We start from the raw sequence: 27,959 nt of genomic DNA on the forward strand, positions 1-27,959 counted from the left end.
ATGTGCAAGTTTAAAAATAATCTCATCTCTGTTAAATAACAGGCCTCAACAACTCTTAAAGCAATGTAAGGATGGACCATTAGATTGATTCCTGGGATGACAGGACCGTCATGCAGGGAGAGACAGAGTGGGTAGTGATTTTATTCCTGTAATTCAAAGGAGTTACAGGTGATCTGATTGAAACATGTTACATTATTAGTTGGCTTGATAGGGTGGAAATTAGTGAATGTTTTAACTTCAATGGAAATCTGGGGTTAAACTCAAAATTTCAGGAAGTCAGATATCTAGGACTGAAATACCTTCAATTAGGTAAGAATCAGATAAGGACTTATTTATTAGCTACATTCAATTGAGTTTGGACATTATGATTTTACACAACAGCAAAGGAGGCCATAGTGGAAATATTATTTATTTATTGTGACACAGTGTGGAGCAGGCCCTTCTGGCCCTTTGAGCCACACTGCCCTGCAATCCCCTGATTTCATCGGTGTCTAATCATGGGATAATTTACAAAGACTAATTAACCTACAGACCGAAACATCTTTGGACTGTTGGAAGAAACCGGAGCACCCAGAGGAAACCCATGTGGTCGTAGGGAGAACATACAGGCAGAGGTGGGAATTGAACCCGGGCCGTCTGTACTGTAAAGTGTTGTGCTAACCACTACGCTACCATGTGCTGACACCAACACGTACTTTCCATGTACTTACATCACCTAGGTAAGGAAGAACAATCTATTTCTCCCGCGGGAGTGGAAGGGGTCGGGTGGCAGGGAGTATGTACCTCAACAATGGTGTGGTAAGATGAACCAACGGAGTGCCATGTGGGTGGCCAAAGGTATGGATATGTAGAGACCACAAGGGAAACATATGTAAAGGATTGAGAGTCATTTATTGTATATAATATTATTTTTGAATAAAGTATATTTTGAAATTTAAAAAAACAATCTATTAAAAATGTAAAGTCCATAATGGAAACATCTGTAAAGGAGTGAGAGTCATTGAATGGTTTATTGTACATAATTTTATTTCTGAATAAAGTATATTTTGAAATTAAAAAGAACAATCTATTAGAAATATATATACTTGTATACATATTTTAGCCTGTTGTTGTTCCTGCCAATAGTTGAATAGCCCAGAATCAGGAAAACTGTTGACTTGAATGTCGTGTTGGGGAGAGGAATACAGAATGTGGACATTGCTGTAGCATGAACCAGCAGCTTCAGAAGAGGCAGAAGACCAGAAAGAAAACATTTGTAATTGATGGTAATATACTCAACACTGATTGTATAATAAGGTTTTCTGTAGAAAAAAACTATCCCTTGGAGACCCCAGATGACTGAGAAGCAGCTAACCTGGCTGGCACCAATTAATGAGAGGATTTGGGAATTCTAGACTAGTAAGCTTGACCTGAGATGTTGTAAAACAATTTGTGAGTATTGTTAAAGCACGGTTCAGGGTCATCCTTTGGAAATGAAGATGAGATGGAAATCCAGCATTGACTTACAAATAAGAGGTCATGCTATACATGTTAACAAGACCCTTTTTTTTTGGAGGATACAATTTAATACAAGTTTCATTCAACTTTGAAAAGAAACTTGATGACAGGAGGTGACATATGAGATAGAAAAGCTACAATTTCATACTTATGAAAAATCCTGCAAATTAGGACCATGTTTTGACAACAGAAGCTGGTAGCAAGTTTATATATTAATGATCTGTTGCTCTCAGAAAAGCAGTGAGAAAACATGCCTTAATTCTTGAAATGCTACAGGTTCCATCTATTTGTGTTGAATCAGACTTCTTGAAATTGCTCCAGGTTCTAGGTGCAAATGAGTCTTTCCCACCTCATCTGAAATGCACTAATGATTCCTTTCAACGTCTGTTACTGGATAGAAATCTATACACTTCAGTCCTTTGCTTCTGTGCTGAAAGATGTCAAGACCAATAATTGTTCCTCAGGCTACATTGACGGATCTAAACTGGGACCTTCCTTATTTATATTGCTTATCAGCAAGTTATTCACCAACCAAGCTATTGATGGGAAAAACAAAATTTCTTTTCATTTGTAATTCTTTAATTCATTGGTATTGAGACAGAAGTTTTGCAAGTCACCAACATGACCACTGAAATTGTCTTGTCTAGTCTACAGAAGCCATTTGTTCACTTAGATACAGAGTACATAAGCTGGAAATTACTGGTCTGGATGGTTAGATCCTGGTCTCTTAGTCCAGGAACTAAGATGAAGCCCTGTTACCTGTAATTAGTTTGGAAAATCTCCGTTTTATTTCCTAGATGGTCCAGATCAACAAATGAAAATTAATTATTTGGTGTTAAATGACAATCTCTCTCAGAAATGTAGGTCCAATACAAATGACCTGTATTAGAAATGGAAAGTATATCACATGTCAAACCAGATGTATATACTATATATATTTGGAAACTTAATTCTAAGTTTATCTTTCACAAAATTTATGTCTAAAATATGTGAAAACAAAATTTCAGAAGTACGAATTTTAGAGGAAACATTGGAGATTGAAGAGTGCAGTCCACAGCTACCTGTTAGCTGAACCTATCTGATACAGTTGCATGTTTCAAATTATAGTATTGGGAAGGACTTCCACTTGCTGCATAGACGTTTCTGGCAAAGTCTGTCTGCTTTTCAGCATTCCCAGGCGAGCAGATTAGGCACATAGACTGCTCAGTTTAGTATCTATCCTTATACTATTCAAAGAAGCACCAATATATAAGTAGCAGAGTATTCATTATTTCCTGGAGTAACTGTGGTATACCTGTATTAGAAAATATTATTGGTAGAAGTTAAAACACATGAAAATGATATTCCTAAATAATCTCAATCTTTTTTTACTCAGTTAAAGTATGTTGATTGGTGATTAAGTTTCCTGTTTAGTAACTCAGGTACTTGGATTAACACTCAGGGGACGTGAATTCAAATCCCACCAAGGTGGTAGAATTTATATTCAGTTAATAAACTGGATTATTTAAAACAGGCTCCCTCAATGATGTAGGCCATTAAATAACTGGATTGTTGCTAGAAACTTATCTGGTACTCTAATGCCCTTCAATGCAATTTGCCATCTTTGCATGGTCTCTGTAATTTCTGAGTCCAGACTTGTAGCAATTTACGTATCTTCTACCTTCCTACCTGGCTCAGCAAGCCACTGGGTTGTATCAGGCCTATTAGTTAAAGCAGAAAAAAATAAAACCAAGTGGGCAGCTGATATCATTCTAGGTACCAAATTCAGACCTAACAAGGTCCTTCCCAGCTCAGGGTTGATTATGCAAAGTCCTCCTCTCAGTATTTGGGCAATATTGAGCATCCACAAGTAACAGTGCACAACTTGTTAACACAAAATATTCTGCAGATGCTGGGATCAAAGCAACACTCACAACACACTGGAGGAACTCAGCAGGTTAGGCAGCATCCGTGGAAACGATGTTTTGGGCTGGAACCCTTCGTCAGGACTGTAGAGGGAAGGGGCAGAGGCCCTATAAAGAAGGTGGGGGAGGGTGGGAAGGAGAAGGCTAGTAGGTTCCAGGTGAAAAACCAGTAAGGGGAAAGACAAAGGGGTGAGGGAGGGGAAGCAGGGAGGTGATAGGCAGGAAAGGGAAGAAGGAATAGGGGAAAACACAATGGGTAGTAGAAGGAGGTGGAACCATGGGGGAGGTGATAGGCAGCTGGGGGAGGACAACTTGCAGTTACAAAATACACCGCAGTTACTTGCCCAGGCTATAGTGAAAATATCTTGCAAACATGCAACCATTACCAAAGGATGCCAAGGGGCAGCAAGCAAATGGGAGCATTGCCATCTGCAGTTTCTCCTCCAAGTCACACCACTGTCCCTGGATCTAAATCCTGGAATGATTTATCCAGCACTACTGACAGAAGGACAGCAGCAGTTCAAAAACATGGTTTGTCCTCACTCAAGGGCAACAAATGCACACCTAACCTAACTCCCCCATCCCAACAAAGGAATGGTGTGAAACTATCAAAATTAAGGCTGCCAGGGTGGGTAACAGCTTCTTTCCCGAGGCTGTCAGACTTCTGAACACCCTGCAGAACACATTGGTTATGACAGTGCCAGTAGCATTATACTGTTGACTATGTGTCATATCCTGCAGATTTTTTTTTACTATTATCTGTTAATATTGTTGCATTGATATTATTTTATGTACTGTGTTTTGCACCTTTGTCCCTGTGGAATGTTGTTTTGTTTTCTTGTAAATATGTGTACAGTTGAGTGATAATAAACCCAAAGTATTTTTCATCTCTTCAATAACCAGCCTGTTCCCCACCAATTATTCTCCAATTCATTGCAAAGAAATCTACTCAATACCAATAAATCCAGTGACTGGAACAACATTTCAAAATAGGCAGCTCCAAAGTCAATCTTGTGGAAGTTACATCAAAATATTTTGGAATATTGTAAGAGTCTTGTTGTCTCTTAGCTGTTGAAAGCTGAATAAGCTGATTCGGTCAGATTGGTTGACGGGTCGCTCTCAGCTGCTCTACAGAGGAGCCATGCCAAAAACTAGAGCTTTAATGATAAGATCTCCCGGATCTAAATGTTTAGTGGAGCAGGATGACCCTGAGAAATCAAATCAAAGTATCCAACAGCTGAGACAACAAAAACCATGGCCAATTGACTCCAACATTCTTTAAATAGAAGATTATGGGCCAGAAACGTCATGGATATCATCCGCTCCACCTCCAATTGGCTTTAGTGGACCTGGGGAAAGTCAGACAGATTTCCCACTTAGGTATTGGGCTCTTTTATTTTGTTTTATTTCATCACAGCTCGATGAGGAAAATCAGCACATCACTTTCAGCAAGAAATGATTAACTTACATTTATATAATGTTTCAAGATGTTACAAACACACTAAATTGTAATGTAGGAGCATAGCTGTCAATTTACATAAAACTGATAGTAACAGTGGAACAGTCAAGGACAAACTAGGGTCTGCTTGACCACAATTGACCATCCAAGTTATGCAAAGATGACTCTCCAGAGGGAGGACAGACCGGTACTGTACTTGAATAGGGTAAATAATAATCATTCCCTTTTCCATTCAGTCGTGACATGAATATATTTAATTGCTATTGTTGATTGGTTTCCAAAGGTGATAGTGAGGTACCCTCTTTAGTCATTGCAGTGTGTAAGATGAAGCTGTTACTTCAGGAATTGCAGCCTATTGACTAGCAGACAAGTAAGGAAAAGAAACTCATGTTCAGTGAGGATGCAAGGAAACCTGGAACCTGATGTATCAAGGTGTGCCTATGCTTTCACTGCCTTATCTTTCCAGATGATGGATGGAAGGTCACTTTTTTTTTTAGGTACTGTCAGTGATCTTTGTGGGTATCTACAATGCATTCGCAGATGGCATAAATAATCATGGTGCATCGATGGTGAGAATTGTGAAACTCAAGCTAGTGGGTAGGATCCTGAATGCTGTGGAAATGCACTAATTAAGGGAGTGGAGAGCTTTGTTCCTCGTTGTGGTGGAAACGCTCTGCAGGTTCAAGTATTGAACACCTTGCTGCAGAGTATTCGACATCTGATTATGCTTGTTTGCTACATATCCAGTGAAGTATCTGCTAACCTCCCTCCAAGATAGAGATGGCAAGGGATTTAGTAATGGAAATATTGCTGAATTTTAAGGGAGGTGGAAATGGTCATCATCTTTCTTCAGTGTCAAATGAATCTTAATTTCCACTCCTCTGCCAAAGACTATCTAAGTTTGGCTCATTATTTGAACTCCAAAAATCACAGGACATCGAACAGTACAGGCTTTTCGGGCCACAATATTGTGCTAACCTACATGATCAATCTTAGCCCTCCCTCCTACATAGCTCATATCCTCCATTCTTTTTATATTCATGTTCTTATCTAAATCTCTTCAATGTCCCTATTGTATCTGCCTCTATCACCAGCTTCAGCAGTGTTCCCTGCACCCAGTATTCTCTGTGTAAAAAGCCTATCTCTGACATCTCCCATGCTCTTTCTTCCATTTACCTTAAGTGGATGTCCTTTGGTATGAGCTGTTGCTGCACTGGGAGAAAGATGATGACTGCCCTGTCTTTTTATGCCTCTTATACACTTCTATCAACTTGCCTCTCATTTGCCATTGCTCCAAAAAGCCCTGGTTTGCTCAGCCTTTACTCATAATCCAACTCAGGATCCCAAAGAATCTCCAAGGTAATGCCACGAAAGGCCTACTTTTGTTCCTTTACTTCCTACTGAATTAAAGATGGTGGTATCTACAATACTTTGTGTGAATATACTTCCCTCTCTGCAAGAGTGCCCCTCCTTATTTGTGCAGCTCTGGTAGGATGAGGCAGCAGGTGCAAAGGGGATTGAACATCTTCTCTAACGACCACCTATTGGTCTGGCAGGGTAGCTCAAATATTGCGCGCACAGCTGATGGAAGCAAGATGAGTCCTGCCCTTTCCTTGGGTTTCTGGTATGCACCATGAACATTTATTTTTCTTTTAAATGAGTTTGCACACAACCCATAGATATGGGAGATGCAACAGCTTACAGTTTCGTAGGTCTTTCTCAAACCATTAATGTGATAGGGTGCAATTTAATCACACTTTGCACAGGGGTAAAGTTCATATTTCAAAACTCTAGTGCATGTGTCCCTTGCTGTTCCCTATTTGTGGTTGGGGGTGGTGTGGGTAGGAAGGAAAGGTGATTCTACCTTTCTTTGCATTGGCTACCCTTGTACCTTCCCTGATCCTGCCACGGACGGCTCAATGGAGACCCTGGGGACATATTCTACATCAACATACAATGGTCCACAGGTGGAAAATATAAAGCTCCTGTCACCTTTGCAGCCAGAGACAGCAATCCACCCACTCAAGATTTTCAGTCCTGACATCCTTCCATTGTGTTGTGATGTTGCACATATGCCCATAAAACAGTGGGTACTGTTGTGCTCCAACAATATACTTTATGTTAGACTCCCCTTCTCCATAACCTGACTCCCTCTATTTCACCAGGGAGTGTGGGCTGCTGGTGAGTAGATATGTTCTACTAATGGAAAATGGCTCTTAAAAGTGATTGCAGCACAGGCTCCTGAGAAAATAGCAAAGGTCTGCAAACACATCCTAGTTTAAAAAAAAGTGAAAATGCAAATGAACAACTGTGTATTTACAAAGCACCCACTGAACTGGGATTTATTTTGATCTGATTATTAATGCAACAGAACCACTTTTTTTTGGAAAAAGTAATTTGATTGATGTGCACAACACATATTAGTCTATACAATTTTCACTTGATGGGATAAATGCAAGCTCTGGTGCTGATGGTAATTCCGTGCTTATCCAGAGTAACAGACAATGCTGGAGCAACTCAGTAGGTCAGGCAGCATCTATAGAGAGGAATTGACATCAATATTTCAGGCTGAGGCCATTCATCAAGTGTGTTTATCTATTTGTCTGATGGAACTTACCGACTCTTCTGCATCCCACCCAGTTTTGAAAGCAGGTCCATTTCCACAGCTGTTGGGTATTGTAGTAGTGACCATAATTCAGGTTTCCTTTTTATTGAATAGAACATAAATACAGATCCTTCCACCCACATTGCTGTGATGGCCTTGTAACTTACTCCAAGATCAATCTGATTCATCCCTCCATCATAGTCCGATATCTCTTTCATCCATATACCTAACCTACAGTCTCCAATGTATTTGCCTTGATCACCAACTGACAGTGCATTCCACACACTTACCACTGTGTAAAAAGAGCTGACAACCCCCCCATATTTTCCACTGATCACCTTAAAAATAATGTCCAAGTATAAGCCAAATAGCAGCAAGTTAATTAACAAAGAGCATTGTAATTGGGATTCATTAGACACCTACTTTCAGGAGTAATTATTTGATTGCAAACATCTAGTTTGTTTTATTTCCCACTCCTTTTCCAAAGGCCACATTAGTCAATTGCACCACTCATGCTAGCAGGATTAGCAGAGCTACAAAGTAATTACAAATTGCAAGCCACTGCCAACAGATCACCAGGGTAAAGCAGATAACAGTCAACCAATAAAAAAAAATTCCAGAAAGCACAAGGGTATAAGTATTAAAACAAAGATCATCAAAAGGAGCAAGTAATAGAAGCAGGGGTGTTGTAGTTATCTATTTTGAGTGGGCTAATTGCAGCTTTACATCAACCTTTGACTATTGTAGCATAAGCTGCATCTTAAGAAACAATTCAAGTGAAAGTCAGAAGGGAACTGAAGATGGGAATCCTCTACAAATATTTTATAGGGGAAGTAATTCACTCCAGCATGGCTGGTTCTATTAATCATACAGTCTTGTCTCCTCTCCATTTCAAGTTTAAAAAAGGCTATAATAGAATTTCCTCACACCATTATTTCTGATAGTGGTTTGCTATGCTTTATCCTAACTATAAAAACACACTTTAACTTTCTCCTTTTATTTTGATAATGTTATTTTTGTCCTGTGGTTAACTCCTTACCAACTATCAAACTGTTCCTGTCTTTCTTTAACTGATTAAACTGGGTGAGTACCATCATCGGATATTTTTCCTCAGCCTTATGTACACTGGTCTTCACTTGTGATTGTAACCTCTCATCCTAACTCCATTAGCAAATCTCTTTTTGTCTTTTCCTTAACCCTGACATTTCTTTGAAATTAGCACAGCTAAAATCATCAAATTAGTACTTTCTGTAAGTTTAGAAACATAGAAAACCTACAGCACAATACAGGCCCTTCGGCCCACAAAGTTGTGCTGAACATGTCCCTACTTTAGAAACTACTAGGGTTACCCATAACCCTCTATTTTTCTAAGCTCCATGTACCTATCCAAAAGTCTCTTAAAAGACCCTATCGTATCTGCCTCCACCACTGTTGCCAGCAGCCTATTCCACGCATTCACCATTCTCTGCAAGAACAACTTGCCCCGACATCTCCTCTGTACCTACTCCCAAGCACCTTAAACCTGCGCCCTCTTGTGGCAACCATTTCAGCCCTGGGAAAAAGCCTCTGACTATCCACACAATCAATGCCTCTCATCATCTTATACACCTCTATCAGGTCACCTCTCATTCTCCATCGCTCCAAGGAGAAAAGGCCAAGCTCACTCAACCTATTCTCATAAGGCATGCTCCCCAATCCAGGCAACATCCTTTATTACCACCTCTGCATCTATTTTTGATACTCAATTACACATTTCTATAAAGTTACCAAAATCTGTAGATCTAACTTCTGAGGTTTCCTTGCTTTATAAAATTTTAAAGTTTGGTGCAAATAGAGGACCTAAGTTTGATCCTCATCCTTAATCAGAGTCCAATCTCAGTGAAAACTGGCAGAAATGGGTCAGTTCTCCTCTCAGGAAGGGCTAAAGGTAATCAGGAGAGGGAAAAAGTTGTTATGAGGGTTAACACATTCTCCTGCATTAAGTTGTTTATATATACATTAACTTGCCAATTGATAATACAACTAAAGTCGGAATGTTTAATGAGATTCTCCTGAAAACTGTAACATGGCATTCAGTATGCAAATATTCCCGATGCTAGTTCTGACAAATTAATAGTAGGTAAAAATCAACCATCATTTTCTGCACTTAAATCTGGAAATAATGAAAACAAAATCATATAGATCTCTGAACAGAATCAACTCTGGTCATACTCAGGAAAAGAACATGCTCTGAAATAAAAGAACTCACAATATTACAATGAATTTTATTAAATACAACATTTTATTAAAGTGAACACATTTTATTAAAAATACTGTCTTAGAAATTAAGTCAATGATGTTTATTTTGCTAGAATGGATTCAATTATTTTGATGTTTTTACCCAAGTACTAGTGCAAAATAAAGTGGTATGGCACTGGGAAACAGTCACAGTTAAATTACACTTCCCCTTCTCAGAGCACAAGAGAAACCAGATGTAGCGAGCAAAGAGAAAATCTTTTAAATGGATGTTCGCTCCAGTGCCCATCCCCCTGCTCCTCCTCGAACTCTGTGCAGCTAATGTAATCCGACCTGGATTCTGTATTTATACATGGAGCAGTCAGGCTCCTGTTCTAATTTACTACCATATGCCCGTCTATTACGGTTATTTAGTGCATGCTGTTCAAGAAGTGGGTAATTGCAAATATCAAAGTTAATTAATTTAGGTAATTAGCATATTGTTACAAGATGCCATCCTCATTAGAACATGGAAATTGTCTTTGGGAATAGGTGATAAACACTGTAGATTTCAGATTAGTGAGCAAGACAAGCCCTGCAACACAAACCCACCTGTGATTATCTAACAAGTATTCATTAAGATTTCTAATTGGATTGTTTGTGTGGTTCAGAATTTATGTTCCTTATTAGTTAGTAAATGTCAAATTGTCAAGAGTTTAATATAAATTTTCTTCTGATTTACAGAAAAAACGAGTGCAAAAAGCTCTCCATATTTGAAAATGGGATTTGCACTAAAGTGCTGGTAAAGTCTTTTTAAAAAAAGGATGATCACATCAGAAAGTCCGAGAGAACTATTAAGATTGAGGTTGATCCAGAGATTTGGAACATCAGCACCGAGACAAATTGCACGGTTCTATTGTGACTGCAACACCAACACCACTCCTCCCAGAGGTCATCTGTGTCACTTCTGTCCATTGGCCAGTGTCCGGGTCGAAGCACTCCACACTACTGAGAAAATCTTGTCCATCATAGCCACCTATGCAAAAATATTAAGTTAAAACTTAGATTACAGTCACTAAAACTTAACATCCCTGCAACTTATGTCTTTATTCTCAAGTTGGGTCAAGACCTGCAAGTATCTCAATGCCTGCTCCCTCATTGAGTGTGTACACAAAGTAAATCCTGTAAACCTTGCTATAGCTTAGTGCTGGCAAGCTCTTCTCATGAATCCAAATACTAGTCACACTCATTTTGATAGAATGAATTCAGTTATTTATTTTGATCATCTTTGTCCAAATATTGGGAATAAATCAAAGTCCATGGGTCAAGGCCCATTCCTGAGACTTGCAAACATAGACAAGTAAGACACATCAGTTCAGTCCGGGAAGGGAGGATTGAAAGTGTAGAAAGAACCTTCTGTTTGTTTAGATGTTAAACTATGACTAGTTACTTGCTCAAGGTGAACATAATAAACCATAAGATATAGTAACAGAATTAGGCCATTTGGCCCATTGAGTCTGCACCGCCACTTCCTGATGGCAGACCCATTTTACTCTCAGCCCCAATCTCCCTCCTTCTCTCCATATCCCTTCATGCCAATACTAATCAAGAATCTATCAACCTCTGCCTTAAACATACCCAATGACTTGGCCTCCAAAGCAGTCTGTGGCAACAAATTCCACAGATTCACTACTCTCTGGCTACAGAAATTCCTCCTCATCTCCATTCTAAACAGATGTCCCTTTATTCTGAAGCTACATCCTCTGGTCTTAGACTCCCTCTCCAGGCAAACATCTTCTCCAAATCTACTCTATCAAAGCCTTTCAACATTCAATAGGTTTCAATGAGATTCCACCCCCCCCCCCAAACATTCTTCTGAATTTCAGTGAATACAAGCCCAGAGCAACAATCACAAGATGCTGGAGGAACTCAATAGGGCAGGCAGCATCAATGGGGCAAAATGATCAGTATTTCAGGCCAAGACCCTTCATCAGGACTGGAAGAGGTCAGAAGCCAGAATAAAAAAAGTGGGGGTGGGGGGTGGGGGGAGGAGCACATGATAGGGAAAGTAGGCAGGTGGGGAAGGGGGGGGGAAGAAATGAAAGGGAATGATGTTAAAAGGAAGATTATAGGCGGAAGATTGTTACTCTGGGCTTGGGAAACCAGAGGGCTGGTAATGAGGCCAGGGGAAGTGGGTAAGAGAACCATCAGAATGACAGAAAACAAAGGAAGAGAGCAGGAAATGTGGAGAAGTTAGAAAAACCGATGTTCATGCCATTGGGTTGGACACTACTTAGACCAGGGGTTCCCAACTTGGGGCCCCACAGACCCTTGGTTAATAGTAAGGCTCCATGCCATAAAAAAAGGTTTGGAACCCCTGACCCAGGGACAGAATGAGGAGTTAACCCTCCAGTTTGCATGTGGCTTCATTATGGCAGTTGAGAAGGGTGTGGGCAGGCGTGTAGGTGTGGGAAAGGGAAGTGGAACTGAAACATCTATACTCATGCATGTTATTTTAGAGAGGTGCAGTGGAGACCGTCCTAACAAGCTGCATCACTCATGGAACAGAAACTGCACTGTGGCAGACAGGAAGGCTCTACAATGGGTAGTCAAAACTGCCCAATGCATCACCGGCACCAGCCTACCCACCATCAAGAGCATATATAGAGGAAGTGCCAGAAAAGGGCCAGTAACATCATGAAAGATGCTAACCACCCTGCTTATGGACTGTCTGTCCAAAACCTAGCAGAGAGGAGGTAGCATCCAAGCCAGGACCACCAAACCCAAAAACAGTTACTCTCCCCAAACAGCAAGGCTGATCAACAGCTTCACCGGCTAACTCAACCCCAACCACCACTTTAACATTTCCTGTCAGTCACCTCACGTACAGACACTCCTGTGCCTAGTGTCACTTTATGGATATAATCAATATATATTTACTGTGTTTTTAAATTGTGTTCTTAATCTTGTGTTTTTTTTGTGCCGTATCAGATCTGGAGTAGCAATTATTTTGTTCTCCTTTACACTTGTATGCTGGAAATGACACCCAAATGGGGGCCACCAGGAGATCCTTTCTGTTACAAAGTTGCTCGACCAAGCTGTCTGCCAATCTGTGTTGGATCTCACCAATGTAGAAGAGACTGCATCAAGAGCAACGGATGCAAAAAGTAACCCTGATAGACTTACAGGTGAAGCAGTGCCTCACCTGGAAGGTACGAACATCCATATTTATTTATTGGGCACTTAAAATTATTCTACCAATATTGGATCAGAGGAATTTGGTTGTCACAACTACATTTCAGAAAACATAAGCCATGAAAGGCAATCCAGAAGTGCAAGTACATGGCAGATGAATAGAGTTCAATGGACAAAGATATAATAAAGATTCTTTGAACAAAATACAAACTGTTATTTTGAAAATATTAGTGGATATGGAACTGGAGTTGAGGGATGTGGACATGAAAAGAAAGAAGAAGATAGAGAAAAGAAACTTTCTGAATTGGTTGAAGGTTCCTTGTGGTATCCCACAGGGATCAGATCTGGAAATCACTTCTGCTTACTGTACTTCAAATAGGAAGTGGTGCAAAAGTATTCATTTAATTTAAAAATAGGAAGTTTGTCTAAATTCTTCAATCGAAAGAATCTGTAAAAGGATATTGATAAATATTGGGGAAAGTAAAATTTAAGTGGATGTCAAAAATCTGGTAAACAAGGGAAACATTTTGATGAAGTAAATGGGCTGTAATTAGATGCCAAATAGAACAAGGTTCACTGCTATGGAAAAGCAGAGAGGTTGGTGATATATTTCAGCAGGACATTAAAGGGCAGTACTACCTGTTGATCAGGCTGTGAAGGAAAAGCTATAAGATTCTGGAAGTTTATAAGAAATGTAAACCAGGTAACGTGCTTCAATAGATCCGCAAAAAAGTTAATAATGAGCATTCAAAATAATAATTAAAACCCAATATGAAGTATCAGGGTACTATATGCTAAATATATACAATGGTTTAGAGAGGATTCAACCCAAATTCATAATTAGATTTTTTTAAAAAAATCAGGAAATGAGAATAAAAGTATTTCAAGCATATGAAAGAACTGAACAATGTAGATAAAAATTTAACTCCCAACAATTGAAGGGGCCAAAATTTCTTAAAACAAACGTAGGATTTTATAGAAAATTAATTATTTAAAAGCACATGCACTCAATCTCAAAGCATGATTCCACTGCAAGTTAAGCCAGGTCTGCCAAAACCAAGCAACAAAGAGGTTTAATATTGAAACTTACCAAGTACATAGATTTTTCCCTGATAGACAGTTACTCCAAGAGCACTGCGTTTGTGTTTCATTGGCACTAAGCATGTCCATTTGTCCAATTCAACATCATATCGCTCCACACTGTTCAGCTGATTTACACCATCATATCCACCGATTGCATAGATTGAATTTTTTAGTGCACAGATACCTACGCAGAAACAGACAAAGTCCTTTATCTTGACCCAGTTCAAATTCTATCCGCTCCCCACTTTTTCCCTTTTGAAGGTATAGGTTTATGCTGATTTCATGTAGTGGTGGGGTTATTTTACAAGGAGAAATGAAGCACACTGGGTCTATATTGTCTAGAGTTCAGAAAAATGCGAAGTGACACTGATAAAACATTGTACTCTTACGAGGTTTGTTATGTTAGATATAACATATTGCTTCTTCTAGAACCAGGAGGCACAGTATCAAAATAAGGTCAGGCATTCAGGACTGAGAAGAGAAGAATGCTTAAATCTTTGGAATTATCTATTCAAGAGGGAGGTGGAGACTCAAGTCACTAGTCAAAACATAAATGGATAGGTTGAGATAAAAGGGAACTAAGCAATCTGGAGTTGTGCACGACAAGGCAAAGATTACTCAAACCCCAAATGGTTTAGTCCTGCTTTTAAGTATTTTTATGCTCTGATGCTGAGCTACGTATGCTTCCATGTACTGTAGATAATCACTCCAACTATACCTTCATATATCAGCCCATACAAGGAGCAGAGAACAGGTTATTCAATTTCTCTGGGAAAGCATTAAAAGAGATCTTGATCTCTGCATATCTTTGCATGTGAGACATTGAAATGAATGGATTTTATTGAACTCATCATATGAATAGTTATTGAGAAGTTCAGATAACTATTGATTTGTCATCTGGTCTTCTTAAAAGTATTTCAGAGGTAAGCATAACTGTAAATCTCCTTCCTCTATCTGACTGTATTCAAGTAATGCAACACAAACTTAGTATAGATCTGATGCAATTTCAGAAAAACAGGAAATATTGAAAGGTCATATATTGTGCATTCTGCGGCAGGTAGTTTGTAACTTTAGTGAGCATCCAGGAGAATTAAGTGACACAATATATTTAAACCCATGCCAGGAATCACTGGCTTTGGAGTCTGTGTAATTTGTTAGTGCTTTTCAAATCCAACTGAATCAAGAAGGGAATCCCTAATGACTTCCACTTTATCCCAAGCGTGCAGCATGCTAAGAATAGATTGAGTCATGGATGTTCCTAAGCCTCTAGACTGCTTAAACTTCCAAAGTTCCAAGCAAAAACAGTACATCATCTATTCCAATTGGCACATGACTAGTGTGTTTTACCCACATTTGTTCTGCTGTAAATTCAGGGCCACTGAGGAAGGGGGCCGAAAAGTGCACCTATTTGCCTCCAGGAAAAAGATGCTGCAGTTTTAAACCTCTAGATTTAATCTCCCGGTGAACTAGTGATAAACACTTCCGGCACTGTGTCGTACAATTGACTGAAACGGTTGAATGCCAGGGCACATCCAAAATATGCATTGTAAAATGCCTTTCTCAATCCAACTACTCCTGCAGTTGTCTACTGTAGTCAAAAGATCATAATGAAATAACTAATTTACTATTTTTAAACCATAAAGCATAGAAACATGCCCTTTTTGGTCCACACTGACTGATGGCCATCACCACTGATTCCATTTGTTCCATTAGACCAGTGTCCCTCTACACCTTTCCTATTTAAAGTACTTGTCCAAATCATATTTAAATACTTTAATTGTATGTACCTCTGCCAGCTCACTCTAGATACTCACCACTGTGTGTGAACTTATCCCTCAGATCTAGAAACCATAGAAATCATAGAAAAACTACAGCACAGAAACAGGCCTTTTGGCCGTTCTTGGCTGTGCCGAACCACTTTCTGCCTAGTCCCACTGACCTGCACACGGACCATATCCCTCCATACACCTCCCATCCATGTATCTGTCCAATTTATTTTTAGATGTTAAAAAAGAACCCGCATTTACCACCTCGTCTGGCAGCTCATTCCACACTCCCACCACTCTCTGTGTGAAGAAGCCCCCCCCTAATGTTCCCTTTAAACTCCCCCTCCTCACCCTTAACCCATGTCCTCTAGTTTTTTTCTCCCCTTGCCTCAGTGGAAAAAGCTTGCTTGCATTCACTCTATCTATACCCATCATAATTTTATATACCTCTATCAAATCTCCCCTCATTCTTAAGACCACAAGACATAGGAGCAGAATTAGGCTAATCAGCCCATCAAGTCTGCTCTGCCATTCCATCATGGCTGATCTTGGATCCCATTTCACCCCATGCACCTGTCTTCTCACCATATCCTGTAAGACCACAAGACACAGGAGCAAAATTATGTCATTAAGTATAATGCCTGCTCCTGAGCTAAACACTTACAGTTACTATCTGATCAGGAAACATTGACATCAAACTTCAAAAAAGCATTTTGTAAAATCAAAAAACACTTATTGTTTTATTGTAAACATGCTTATGCCTGTTAATATCCACTTATTTTTGTCAAATCTTCTACGCTCCAGGGAATAAAGTCCCAACCTATTCAACCTTTCTCTGTAACTGAGTTTCTCAAGTCCCGGCAATATCCTTGTAAACCTTCCCTGCACTCTTTCAACCTTATTTATATCCTTCCTGTAATTTGGTGACCAAAACTGAACACAATACTCCAGATTCGGCCTCACCAATGTCTTATACAACCTCATCATAACATTCCAGCTCTGATACTCAATACTTTGATTAATAAAGGCCAATGTACCAAAAGCTCTCTTTAAAACCCTAGCTACCTGTGACGCCACTTTTAGGGAATTTTGTATCTGTATTCCCAGATCCCTCTGTTCTACTGCACTCCTCAGTGCCTTACCATTAACCCTGTATGTTCTACCTTGGTTTGTCCTTCCAACGTGCAATACCTCACATATGTCTGTATCTCTTTTAAATGTCTCCCCTTTCGTCTTAAACCTGAACCCTCTAGTTTTCAACTCCACTGCCTTGAGAAAAAAATTTTGATCATCTATTCAGTCTGTGCCATTCAATTTTATAAATCTCTTACAGTCTCCTAAGGGTCCCTCAGCCTCCTACATCCCAGTGAGAATAAATTCAAACTCTCCTTATAACCATAATCCTTCATTCCACAGAACATAGCAGTTAACCTCTTCTACCCCAAGTCTGGCAACCAGAGACAGTCCAAGTACAGCCTAACCAATATTTTGATTGCAATATGATGTCTCAACTTCCATACTGAAAGCCTCTGCCTGTGAAGGTAAGTATACCAAATGCCTTCTTCACTACCCTATTCATCGGAGCTGCCAGTTTCAGTCAGCTATGGACGTGCATCCCTAGGTCCTCCAGTCCCTGCCAGTGTTGACAAGTTTCCTCCAACTTGCTCACCTGCTCCACTCCTAACAGAGTTCATTGATGCAATGGTGGTCCACCTATTATCTTCAGGATGATAGCATTCTGCCGAACTAAGGCGATTTATTCCATCGAAGCCACCGACAGCGTATAGAAGGCGATTTACAATTGCAACACCAACACCAATTCTACTGGTTGACATTGGAGCCACAAACTCCCACTGGTCTTTTTCTGGATCATACCTGGAAGCACATACACCATTGTTCTAAACACAAGAGTTAATGCATCATTACTAAGTTTAACACCTAACAAGCGCCACTGGAGAATGGCACAATTCAGAAGAGTACTCACATTTAGAATGGTGAATTAGGAAACAAAAACAATGTTGAAGATAGCAAGTTTTTTTTTAAAAAAAGTTGTTTAGCTATATTTAAAGTCAAATACATTACAATTATCAAATTAAGCAATGTATAGAATTAGAAGAACAGAAATAATTCAAGGTGGTCGTTGTTTTATTAGAGGCACAAGAGAGACTGTAAATCTTGAGCAACACACACACACAAAAAGTGCTGAGGGAGCTCAGGTCCTGATGAAGAGTCTCAACTCAAAAGAGACTATTTATTTCCCTCCATAGATGCCGCCTGAACTGCTGAGTTCCTGCAGCATTTTGTATGAATTATTTCAACATTTTATACTATCTATGCTATAATTAAACATTTCATACGTGTTATTTTATGACGCAGAGAAATTATTTCTAATCCACAGTGTAAAATAGTGGGCAGTACTGGATCTTTGTATATTCAAAGAGGAACTAAAAACAAATCCTGGTCCTCCTATCGCTTGATAGAACTGGCTTTGAAATTGCAACACACAACAGGTATTTTTAAACAAAGAAAATATAAGTGCCAGTAGATTGGTATCTAAATTAGCATTGACAATTTGTCAACAGAACACATTTGAATATACAAGGTTTCCAGTCTGCATGATAGTGGAGTGCGCAGGAACAGATAATGTATGATATGGTGGACCACCAGGTCACAACACGATAAGGAGCAAAGACGAGAGACATTACGATAAGATTCAGAATATGCAAATTTTGGAGAAAGTAAAGAAGGGGAGGATGAAAAAAGGGTACTGAAAAGACTATTTAAAATAAATATTGAAATATAGTTCATCAAACCTTTCCACAGAATTGTGATGGATGCAACCTTCAGATCCACCAACAGCATAGATCATTCCATCAATCACCCCTCCTCCAACTCTGTTCCTGGGAACATTCATCGGCGTGCAGGGAGACCACTGATTGTTCATAGGATTGTAGCAATCCAACGCATCCGAATCAGTGTTACCATCTGGCGAATTGTTTCTTCCACCTACTGCATACAGAAGTCCATGCACGGTACAAGCAGCTAAACCACTTCGAGGCATTGGCATGTCTGTCAATCGGATCCAACAGTTCTCTAGAGGATTATACGCTTCCAGAAAATTTAATGACTGCCGGTAATAGCCTCCTGCTGTGTACATTAATTGAGGAACATTTGGAGACCTGCAGGGACATGCCTTGGTTGGTTTGTGCAATGTCAGCTCCTTAAAGACTTCCACAAGATAATCTTTACACTTGGAATCCATTTGGAGTATTTCACACTTCTGCAGTTGTGTTTTCAGGAAGTTTGGGGTCAAAGAATGGCACCTCACTGCGTTCAGTAGCGCATGAACGTATGGATGCCTGTTCTCTGGATCATATTTCACCCACTCTATGCAAGCATGATAGACTTCAGATTCACTGCGCACGTTCAGCTCATCTCGGCTGATCAGGCTGACCAATTGGCACTGGGTGAGGTTGAAGAACTCCTCTTGTTTTGCTACCTATTAATAATATAGTGGAACGTTACTTTTGCAAAAGAAAAAAAATTACTATTCGATTTCATTTGTGTTTCATGCAAAAACTGATCAAATATTTATCTGTAAAAATAAAGACAAATTGAAGTTATGAAACCAAGAAACAAAATCCTAACAACTGCAGAAAAAAACTAAATTCATTTTTAATGTATATTATTCCTTACAGTAAAACACTTTCAAACTCCAGTCTTAATTTGCACGTGGAAATCTTGAACAAGACAGATTTAAATGATGAGTAGACTTTAACTCGCAGGCACGAGGAAATCTGCAGATGCTGGAAATTCAAGCAACACACACAGAAAATGCTTCCTGCACGCATGCTGAGCTCGTTGACTTCATTAACTTTGCCTCCAACTTTCACCCTGCCCTCTAGTTTACCTGGTCCATTTCCAACACCTCCCTCCCCTTTCTTGATCTTTCTGTCTCTATCTCTGGAGACAGCTTATCTACTGATGTTTACTATAAGCCTACGGACTCTCACAGCTGCCTGGACTATTCCTCTTCCCACCTTGTCTCTTGCAAAAATGCCATTCCCTTCTCGCAATTCCTCCATCTCCACTGCATCTGCTCTCAGGATGAGGCCTTTCATTCCAGGACGAGGGAGATGTCCTCGTTTTTTAAAGAAAGCGGCTTCCCTTCCTCCACCATCAACTCTGCTCTCAAACGCATCTCTCCCATTTCACACACATATGCTCTCACTCCATCCGCCCACCACCCCACTAGGAATAGGGTTCCCCTTGTCCTCATCTACCACCCCACCAGCCTCCGGGTCCAACATATAATTCTCCATAACTTCCGCCACCTCCAACGGGATCCCACCACCAAGCACATCTTTCCCTCCCCCCCCCTTTCTGCTTTCCACAGGGATCGCTCCCTACATGACTCCCTTGTCCATTCGTCCCCCCCCCATCCCTTCCCACCAATCTCCCTCCCGGTACTTATCCTTGTAAGCAGAACAAGTGCTACACATGCCCTTACACTTCCCCCCTCACCACCATTTAGAGCCCCAGACAGTCCTTCCAGGTGAGGCGACACTTCACCTGTGAGTTGGCTGGGGTGATATACTGCGTCCAGTGCTCCCGATGTGGCCTTCTATATATTGGCAAGACCTGACGCAGGCTGGGAGACCGTTTCGCTGAACACCTACACTCTGTCTGCCAGAGAAAGCAGGATCTCCCAGTGGCCACACATTTTAATTCCACATCCCATTCCCATTCTGATATGTCTATCCACGGCCTCCTCTACTGTCAAGATGAAGCCACACTCAGGTTGGAGGAACAACACCTTATATTCCATCTGGGTAGCCTCCAACCTGATGGCATTAATATTGACTTCTCTAACTTCCTTTAATACCTCTCCTCCCCTTCACACCCCATCCCTTATTTATTTAATATATTTTTTATATTTTTAAACATTTTTTCCCCCTTTTTCTCTCTCTTTTTTCTCCCTCTGTCCCTGTCACTATAACCCCCTTGCCTGCTCTCCACCCTCCGGGCTCCCCTCCCCCCTTCTCTTTCTCCCCAGGCTTCCCGTCCCATGATCCTCTCCCTTCTCCAGCTCTTAGATCCATCCCTCCCCCTCCTGTCTTCTCCTATCATTTCGGAACTCCCCGTCCCCCTCCCACTTTCAAATCTCTTACTATCTCTTCTTTCAGTTAGTCCTGACGAAGGGTCCCAGCCCGGAATGTCGACTGTGCCTCTTCCTATAGATGCTGCCTGGCCTGCTGCATTCACCAGCATTTTTTGTGTGTGTTGCTTCTCTTTAACTGCTAAGTTTCAGCAATGGAAAATGAAAGATGACACATCACAATGAAAGATGGCTATCAGTGGAGATATTTTGTTCCTCCTCCCCACTCTTTCAAAATCTTTTCACTATTTTTAAATTGAAGGCTAGACACAAACTGGATACTTCAGTGTCCATGACTGGTTCTAAGCATTAAAAGCATGTCTGTAAATCTTCATGTCTATTAGAACTATTGAACCTTCGTACAACTGCTCATTTTAGAAAAATTCCTCAGCTCCTATAGATTATTTTGTGTGATATTCTTCAAAATCCTGTTTAAACCAAAGAGGCATCACAATAAGTTACTTCAATATAAAAGTAACTGGGGAATGGACAGGTTAAAAAAATTCACATGGTCTTGTGGCTTAGAGAAGTAAAGGAAAGGAGTGTGTTCTACTCCAACAAAACTCAGGAGCGTTATGGAGGTCACAACCCACTCTCGTTTAGTTTGTCTTTTTTTTAAAAGTACATAATGAAATGAGAATAGGATTGCTCATTTAGAAGTTGAGATACCTGTTACTGTGTTTATGTAGCTTGTTATAAGTTTTCCATTACCCTGAGAACGTTAGACAAAAAAAGTTCTATTAGCAGACAAACTCAACATGCACGACACAAAAAGCATTGGATATTTATCATCAACTTTTAGACACTTATGAAATTGCTCACAACAAATGAGTCTAGACTTGTCCATTGAAACAGACTGCAAAATTCAACATTTTCTTTGGTGCCTTCTTTTCTGTTGCCCCCCCCCCCCCTTTACTTCTTTATCAGTAACATATGGGCACATTAAATTAAAGGGAAGCAAGTCTGGGATTTTTTCAAACACATTGTCAAAAAACAGATGTTCAGAATTTGTGCAAGTCGGGAACTCATTGATAGGTCTGGAATGCAAATTTGTCAGTTTACTTCTCTGCAAGAGCCATGAGTGGCAGAACTCTGTCTTGCTAACAACCCTCCGCATTAATGTTGCGGAGGAAAATGAAAATCAGCTCTCAAAAGTTGCATCAACTTCATTGGGGATTGCTTCTTTTCCTGATGCCCTACAAAGGGGAAACTCAAATTTCAACTCAACTTTGTTTTACTATTTGCTTTAAACAGTTAGAAATTTACTTCACCTTCAATAGCTTTAACTTTGCCTGCAACTTCATTCCTGCAGTTAAATTCACTTTGTCCATTTCTGACACCTCTCTCCCCTTTCTCAATCTCTGTTTCCATCTCTGGATATAAACCATCTACCAACAACGTCTTTTATAAACTTACAATTCCCACAGCTATCTTGACTGTACCTCCTCCCATCCTGTCGCCTGTAAAAATGCTGTTCCATATTCTCAGTTCCTTCACCTCTGCCGCATCTGTTCCCAGCATGAGACTTTTCTTGCCAGGACAATAGCGATATCCTCTTTCTTCAAAGGGCAGACCATCGATGCTGCCCTCACCTACATCTCCTCCATTTCCGGAACATCTGTGCTCACCCCATCCTCTCACCGCCTTAACAGGAACAGAGTTCGTCTTGTCCTTACCTACCACCTCATGAGCCTCCACATCCAACATATCATTCGCTGCAACTTCCACCATCTCCAACAGGATACTACCACCAAACACCTTAACTCCTCTGTCCATTCTCCCACCATGTTTCCCTTGTCCACTTGTCTCTCCACATTAATCTTGGTCCTGGCACATATCCCTGCAGGTGACAGAAATGCTACACCTGCCCATTCACATCCACCTTTAGCTCCAATCAGGGCCCAAACAGTCCTTTCAGGTGCGGCAACACTTCATCTGCAAATCTGTTGGGGCTGTCTATTGTGTCCAGTGTTCCTTATGTAGCCTCCTCTACAAAGGTGAGACCTGACGTAAATTTGGGACTGCACTGACGAGCACCTCCACTCCATCTGCCAAAAGCAGAGTTTCCCAGTGGCCAAACCATTTTAATTCCCACCCCATTCCCGTTCCAACACGTCAGTCCGTGGCCTCCTCTTCTGCCATGATGAGGACACACTCAGGGTTGAGGAGCAACACCTCATACTCCATATAGGTAGCCTTCAACCTGGAGAAGGGTCTTGGCCCGAAACGTCAATTGTTTTTTCATTTCCATACATGCTGTCTGACCTACTGACTTCCTCCAGCATTGTGTGTGTAGCTTTAAAGTATCCCTGAACAACAGAATCTATGAAAACTATTATTTGACCTCCAGGACCTTCAAAGCTTGGAGCAGGGTTGTTAAAAGCTGAGGCTTCCTCAGTGCACTATTATACAAGAGACTTCAGCTGCTTGTCACATGAGAGACACTCTGCAACAAATTACCTTCCTGGTTCAGTGCCTAAACGCTTCCCCATATCAACACCCACTATCCATACACATCTCCAGATTATAATTTAAATAAAATAATTGCTTTGTACAATTGAATATTTCTTGCTCTAGCACAATGCTCTAGTCCCTTTTCTTCTTCCCAAGCTCATGGATGAAATTTTCAAAACACTGCTTCAAGACAGAATGAGTGGTAGCTGGCACAGAGGGAAGAGAGCATCTGATACTTGAGAGATGCAAAGGAAGCCATAGGGAGATTGTTTCCAAACACAAAAAAATATTCAATTATTTCTCATGTTATGTAGGCTTTTACAAAATTGTTTCTTGTCAGTTAGTGAAGAAATAACATTATCAAAGGAATTTGCAGATCACTTTCAAGTAAGTGGTGCTTGATTGATTTGCGACTTATATCTATTCCTTCCTGGGTGCATTATGGAAAAAAAAATCTGTATTATTTGTTGTACAAGCCAATCAGGACAAAGCAAAATGATTGTTCTTATCAGAAACATAGTTGATCTGCCATACCAGACATTTGAAAGATGTTAAAACAGAGATATTTTTGTCTTGCCTATGATGTATCGAAATACAAATGTAATAGCACCCTTACTTTAAATCTGATTGCACATGGGCACCTCTGGCAGCATCAACAAACTTAATTTGAGAAGATGAAGACATACCATTTCAGAGAAGTACATTACTGTAGGTAGAGCCATGCATAGACAACATAAAATTGTGGACCTCAAATGCCCTTTCCTAAAATACACAAATGCTCCAGCCTAGGCTTTACAATAATCCTGTAGCTTCCAGCTCATCACTACTTCTTAAAAAGTAATTTACAGATGGTTGTTGCTAACAAAACCAGCATTTATTACTGTAGAGAAATTTAAAGCCAGCTGCTTTTTGGAATGATTACAGATTTTTAATGTTGGGTTGGAAGGTTTAAGATTGTTCAAAGTCAAATGTAAAGGAGAACAAAATAACGGTTACTCTGGATCCAATGCAGCACAAACAATAAAAACAGTAAAAAAAATAAATATAAAGATAGATTATATAGATTGATTGTATGTCCATAAAGTGGCACTAGGCACAGGAGTGACTGTACATAAGCTGACTGAAAAGAAATAATATAGTAGTGTGGTTGGGGGCATGGGGGGGGTGAGTTAATGGGTGGAGGTGTTGATCAGTCTTATTGCTTAGGGACGGTAAATGTTTTGAGTCTGGTGGTCCAGGTGTAGATGGGAGTCCGGCAATGAGTCCATAAGCAGGGTGGGAGGGATCTTTCGTGGTGTTACCAGCCCTTTTCTGGTATCTTTCCGGCTACATGTCCTTAATGGTGGGTAGGCTGGAGGTGCATTAGCCAGTTTTGACTACTGTTGTAGAACCTTCCTATCTGCCGCAGTGCAGTTCCTGTACCAAGCAGTGATGTAACTGTTAGGACGCTCTCTACTGTGAATGCGTAGCATGATACAAGTCTAGATGTACATAGCCCCGCTCTCTTTAGCCTCCTCAGAAAGTAGGAGTTGGTGAGCTTTCCTGATTATCCTGGATGTGCTCTGGGACCATGAGCGGTTATGTGAGATATGCGCTCCCAGAAGTCTGAAACTGCTCACCATTTCCACTGCTGTCCCACCGATTAAAGGGGAGAGAGTGTGAGTGGTGCAAGTTTTCCTTAAGTTGATAACCACCTCCTTTGCCTTGTTAACATTAAGGAAGAGGTTATTTGCCTGGCACTGGGCTTCAAGTTCTTCCACCTCCTCTCTGTAGGCCGTCTCATGGTTGTTGGTGATGGGTCCCATCATGTCATCGGCAAACTTGACAATGTGATTACTTGAGAAGATTCAGAGGAGATTTGATAGAGGTATACTAAATTATGAGGGGTATAGATAGGGGAAAGGCAATCAGGCTTTTTCCACTGAGGTTGGGTGAAACTACAACCAGAGGTCATGGGTTAAGGGTGAAAGGCGAAAAGTTTAAGGGGAACTGTGGAGAAACATCTTCATTCAGGAAGATCGTGAGAGTGTGTCATGAGCTGTCAGCACAAGTGGTGTATAAGAGCTGGATTTCAACGATTAAGAGAAGTTTGGATAGGCACATGGATGGTAGGCATATGGAGGGCTATAGTCCTGGTGCAGGTTGACGTGAGTAGGCAGGTTAAATGATTCAGCATGGACTAGATGGGCCAAGAGGCTTGTTTTCTATCCTGTACTTTTTTATGACTTTGGTGATTGGCTATGCAGTCACACGTGAGCGGTGTAACAGCAATGGGCTCAGCAGACAGCCCTGGCAGGCACCCGTGTTGAGGAGCATGGGGAGGAAGGAGCAGTTATACATCCCGACTATCTGAGGTTGGTTTGTTAGGAAGTCCAATACCCAGTTGCACAGTGGAACATTTAGACCGAGGACCAGGAGTTTGTTCACCAAGGTCTGTGGGACAATAGTTATTGAATGCCAAACTGAAATCCAGAAGCAGCATTCTGACATAAGCGTCCTTGGAAGCTAGATCCAATAACAATAAAGAAACAACACGATGTTTCTGAGAGGATTATTTACAATTGTTGGTATTCCTGCTTGCTTGCTATTCTTATATTTATCCATCTAGGTGGTAAAAGTCCTAAGTTTAGAGGGTGCTTTTAGAATACAGGCAATGCACAGATGCACTGCACAATGTATAGATGATTCACACTGCAGTAATAGTGCCCAGGTTTGAACATTACATCTGGCACATCATGGATCAATCAAGCAGGCCACTACATGCTGGATGGTGTTCAACTTCCACACACCTGGGTAAGTGGAGAGTATGACAGCACCCTCCTGAACTTGTGCTGAGCAGACAGTTGCCTTGTTGGGGAGTGAGTCATTCACCAAAGGACAGCTATTCTGAGCTGGTTCTGGAGCTGCAGTGTTTATGTGGTTGATTTAATGGTGACATCCAAGATATTGTTAGTGGGGTATCTGGTAATAAATTAGACAGCTTGTCATGGTTTGTCATGGTCATGGCTTCAAGTATGGCACGTTTACTTGCCATTCAAATGTTGCTTAGATCTTGCTTGAGGTATGGACGCTTCATTTTCTATTAAGTTGCAAGCAGGATGGAGCATTGTGCAATTAGCAAGCATTCCCACTTCCAGTTTTATGATCAAGCCCGGTCACAGACACCGGCATTTTTCAAGGAGATTACAGTCTATTTTATCAAAAATTTTAATTCTCCAGCAGTAATCTGAAAATCTATAAATCTATAATATAAATAATCTATAATCTACTTTACTAACCCAATAATTTAAATACAATAATATAATTTCTAAATAAGGTGTTAATATTGCAGAATGGTCATGTGATATAATTCAGGTTTCTAAAGAACTCAGACTTTTTAAAAATGTCCATTATTTACATTTCTCTCAGGCCAAAACACAAACATTCCAGTTTCTCAACTTTTGCTGACAAATCTCCCTTCAATACTCACATGTATATTGTGTCATCTAGTCAACCCCAGTCACAAAATTGTTTTTTTTTTACCAGTTCCCAACGGCTAATTCAATTATTCATGAGTGCAGAAGGTTTGCCTGTTTGTTTTAAATATACACACAAAATATCCCAGAGCAAGTCCAAACACATACAGTTGCAACCTTATCAACACAAAATTTGACAGCTGAATTAAGATTGTAGACGTGGGCAATTTGAAACTTTCAGGAACAGGATACAAGGGTATCAAAGGATTTTAAAAAGTATGTTTAAATGGAACAGAGGTATTAATAATCCAAGATCTGAGCAATGAATCAAACAAAGGTTTAACGGCCTTCCCTTATGTTCATTTCCAAAAGCACAACAGATTAATTTTGCTGACCCATTCAAAATTTAAAATTACTTGTTAGTTGTACCTACCTCACTAAAGTGCAGGTATATATACTCTCTGGACTTTTGACTCAACTCATGGCAGCCAATTTGCTCAGCAAATGAGGCAATACCAATGGCATTGCTTGGATCCAATTGCTCCAGCAGGAATTTGCAGCATGCTTTAACAACGCTGTCTATCTGGTACATTACTGCGCCATTCATAACGTGCAGGACACATTTCTCTCCAACTGTAATACTGGCTGTATATGCAAACTCAATTAAGCGCTGCATTACTTTAGGGTGAATACCCTCAATAGGTATAACCTCCATTCCACATTCTTTCAAACCATTGGTAAACATAGCCTTGAAAACAGGGCTACAGGAGGCGAGAACAATCTTATGTGCAACAAACTCTTCTTCCAGAGTATTGTGCTTCACCCTGAGTGTCACGTCACAAAGTTGCTTGTTTAAACGTATTTCATTCATTATTTTAAAGGCTTCCACCGTGTGGCTTTCCAGTGTGTAGCTAAAGTTGCGACTGGCATTTTGTGATGGCATCACTTCTGCTGTGCACTCTGTTGTCATCGACATTTCTCCAAAGTCACTATGTACGGTTCATTGCTTCTCAGGAAAAGCAGTAAACATAGAAGACATACATCTGAAATCCATTCAGGTTGTGTCCATCATTAGCTTCCTTGGAGAACATCATTTTCTTGGGTACCTTTGGAAGAGAAAAGTAATTTTGTTTAAAAAAAAAGAGTCATTGTCAAATAAACCTCATCCT

The 27,959-nt window shown here is 40.3% G+C and overlaps 1 protein-coding gene across 1 annotated transcript in view; it reads right to left on the bottom strand.

The window, feature by feature from the left end:
- Positions 1-9,721: 9,721 nt before the first annotated feature.
- Positions 9,722-27,959, bottom strand: part of keap1b (kelch-like ECH-associated protein 1b) — a 37,212-nt gene continuing 18,974 nt past the window's right edge. The window contains exons 2-6 of the mRNA XM_072274085.1: positions 27,220-27,896; positions 18,537-19,218; positions 17,393-17,598; positions 13,965-14,141; positions 9,722-10,715 (exon numbers count right to left, since the gene is read on the bottom strand). Of these exons, the coding sequence (XP_072130186.1) occupies positions 10,567-10,715; positions 13,965-14,141; positions 17,393-17,598; positions 18,537-19,218; positions 27,220-27,766 (1,761 nt within the window). The 5' untranslated portion in view covers positions 27,767-27,896 and the 3' untranslated portion in view covers positions 9,722-10,566. The remainder of the gene's footprint in view (positions 10,716-13,964; positions 14,142-17,392; positions 17,599-18,536; positions 19,219-27,219; positions 27,897-27,959) is intronic.

Source organism: Mobula birostris, chromosome 12 (assembly GCF_030028105.1).
Source record: "Mobula birostris isolate sMobBir1 chromosome 12, sMobBir1.hap1, whole genome shotgun sequence".
NCBI lineage: Eukaryota > Metazoa > Chordata > Chondrichthyes > Myliobatiformes > Myliobatidae > Mobula > Mobula birostris.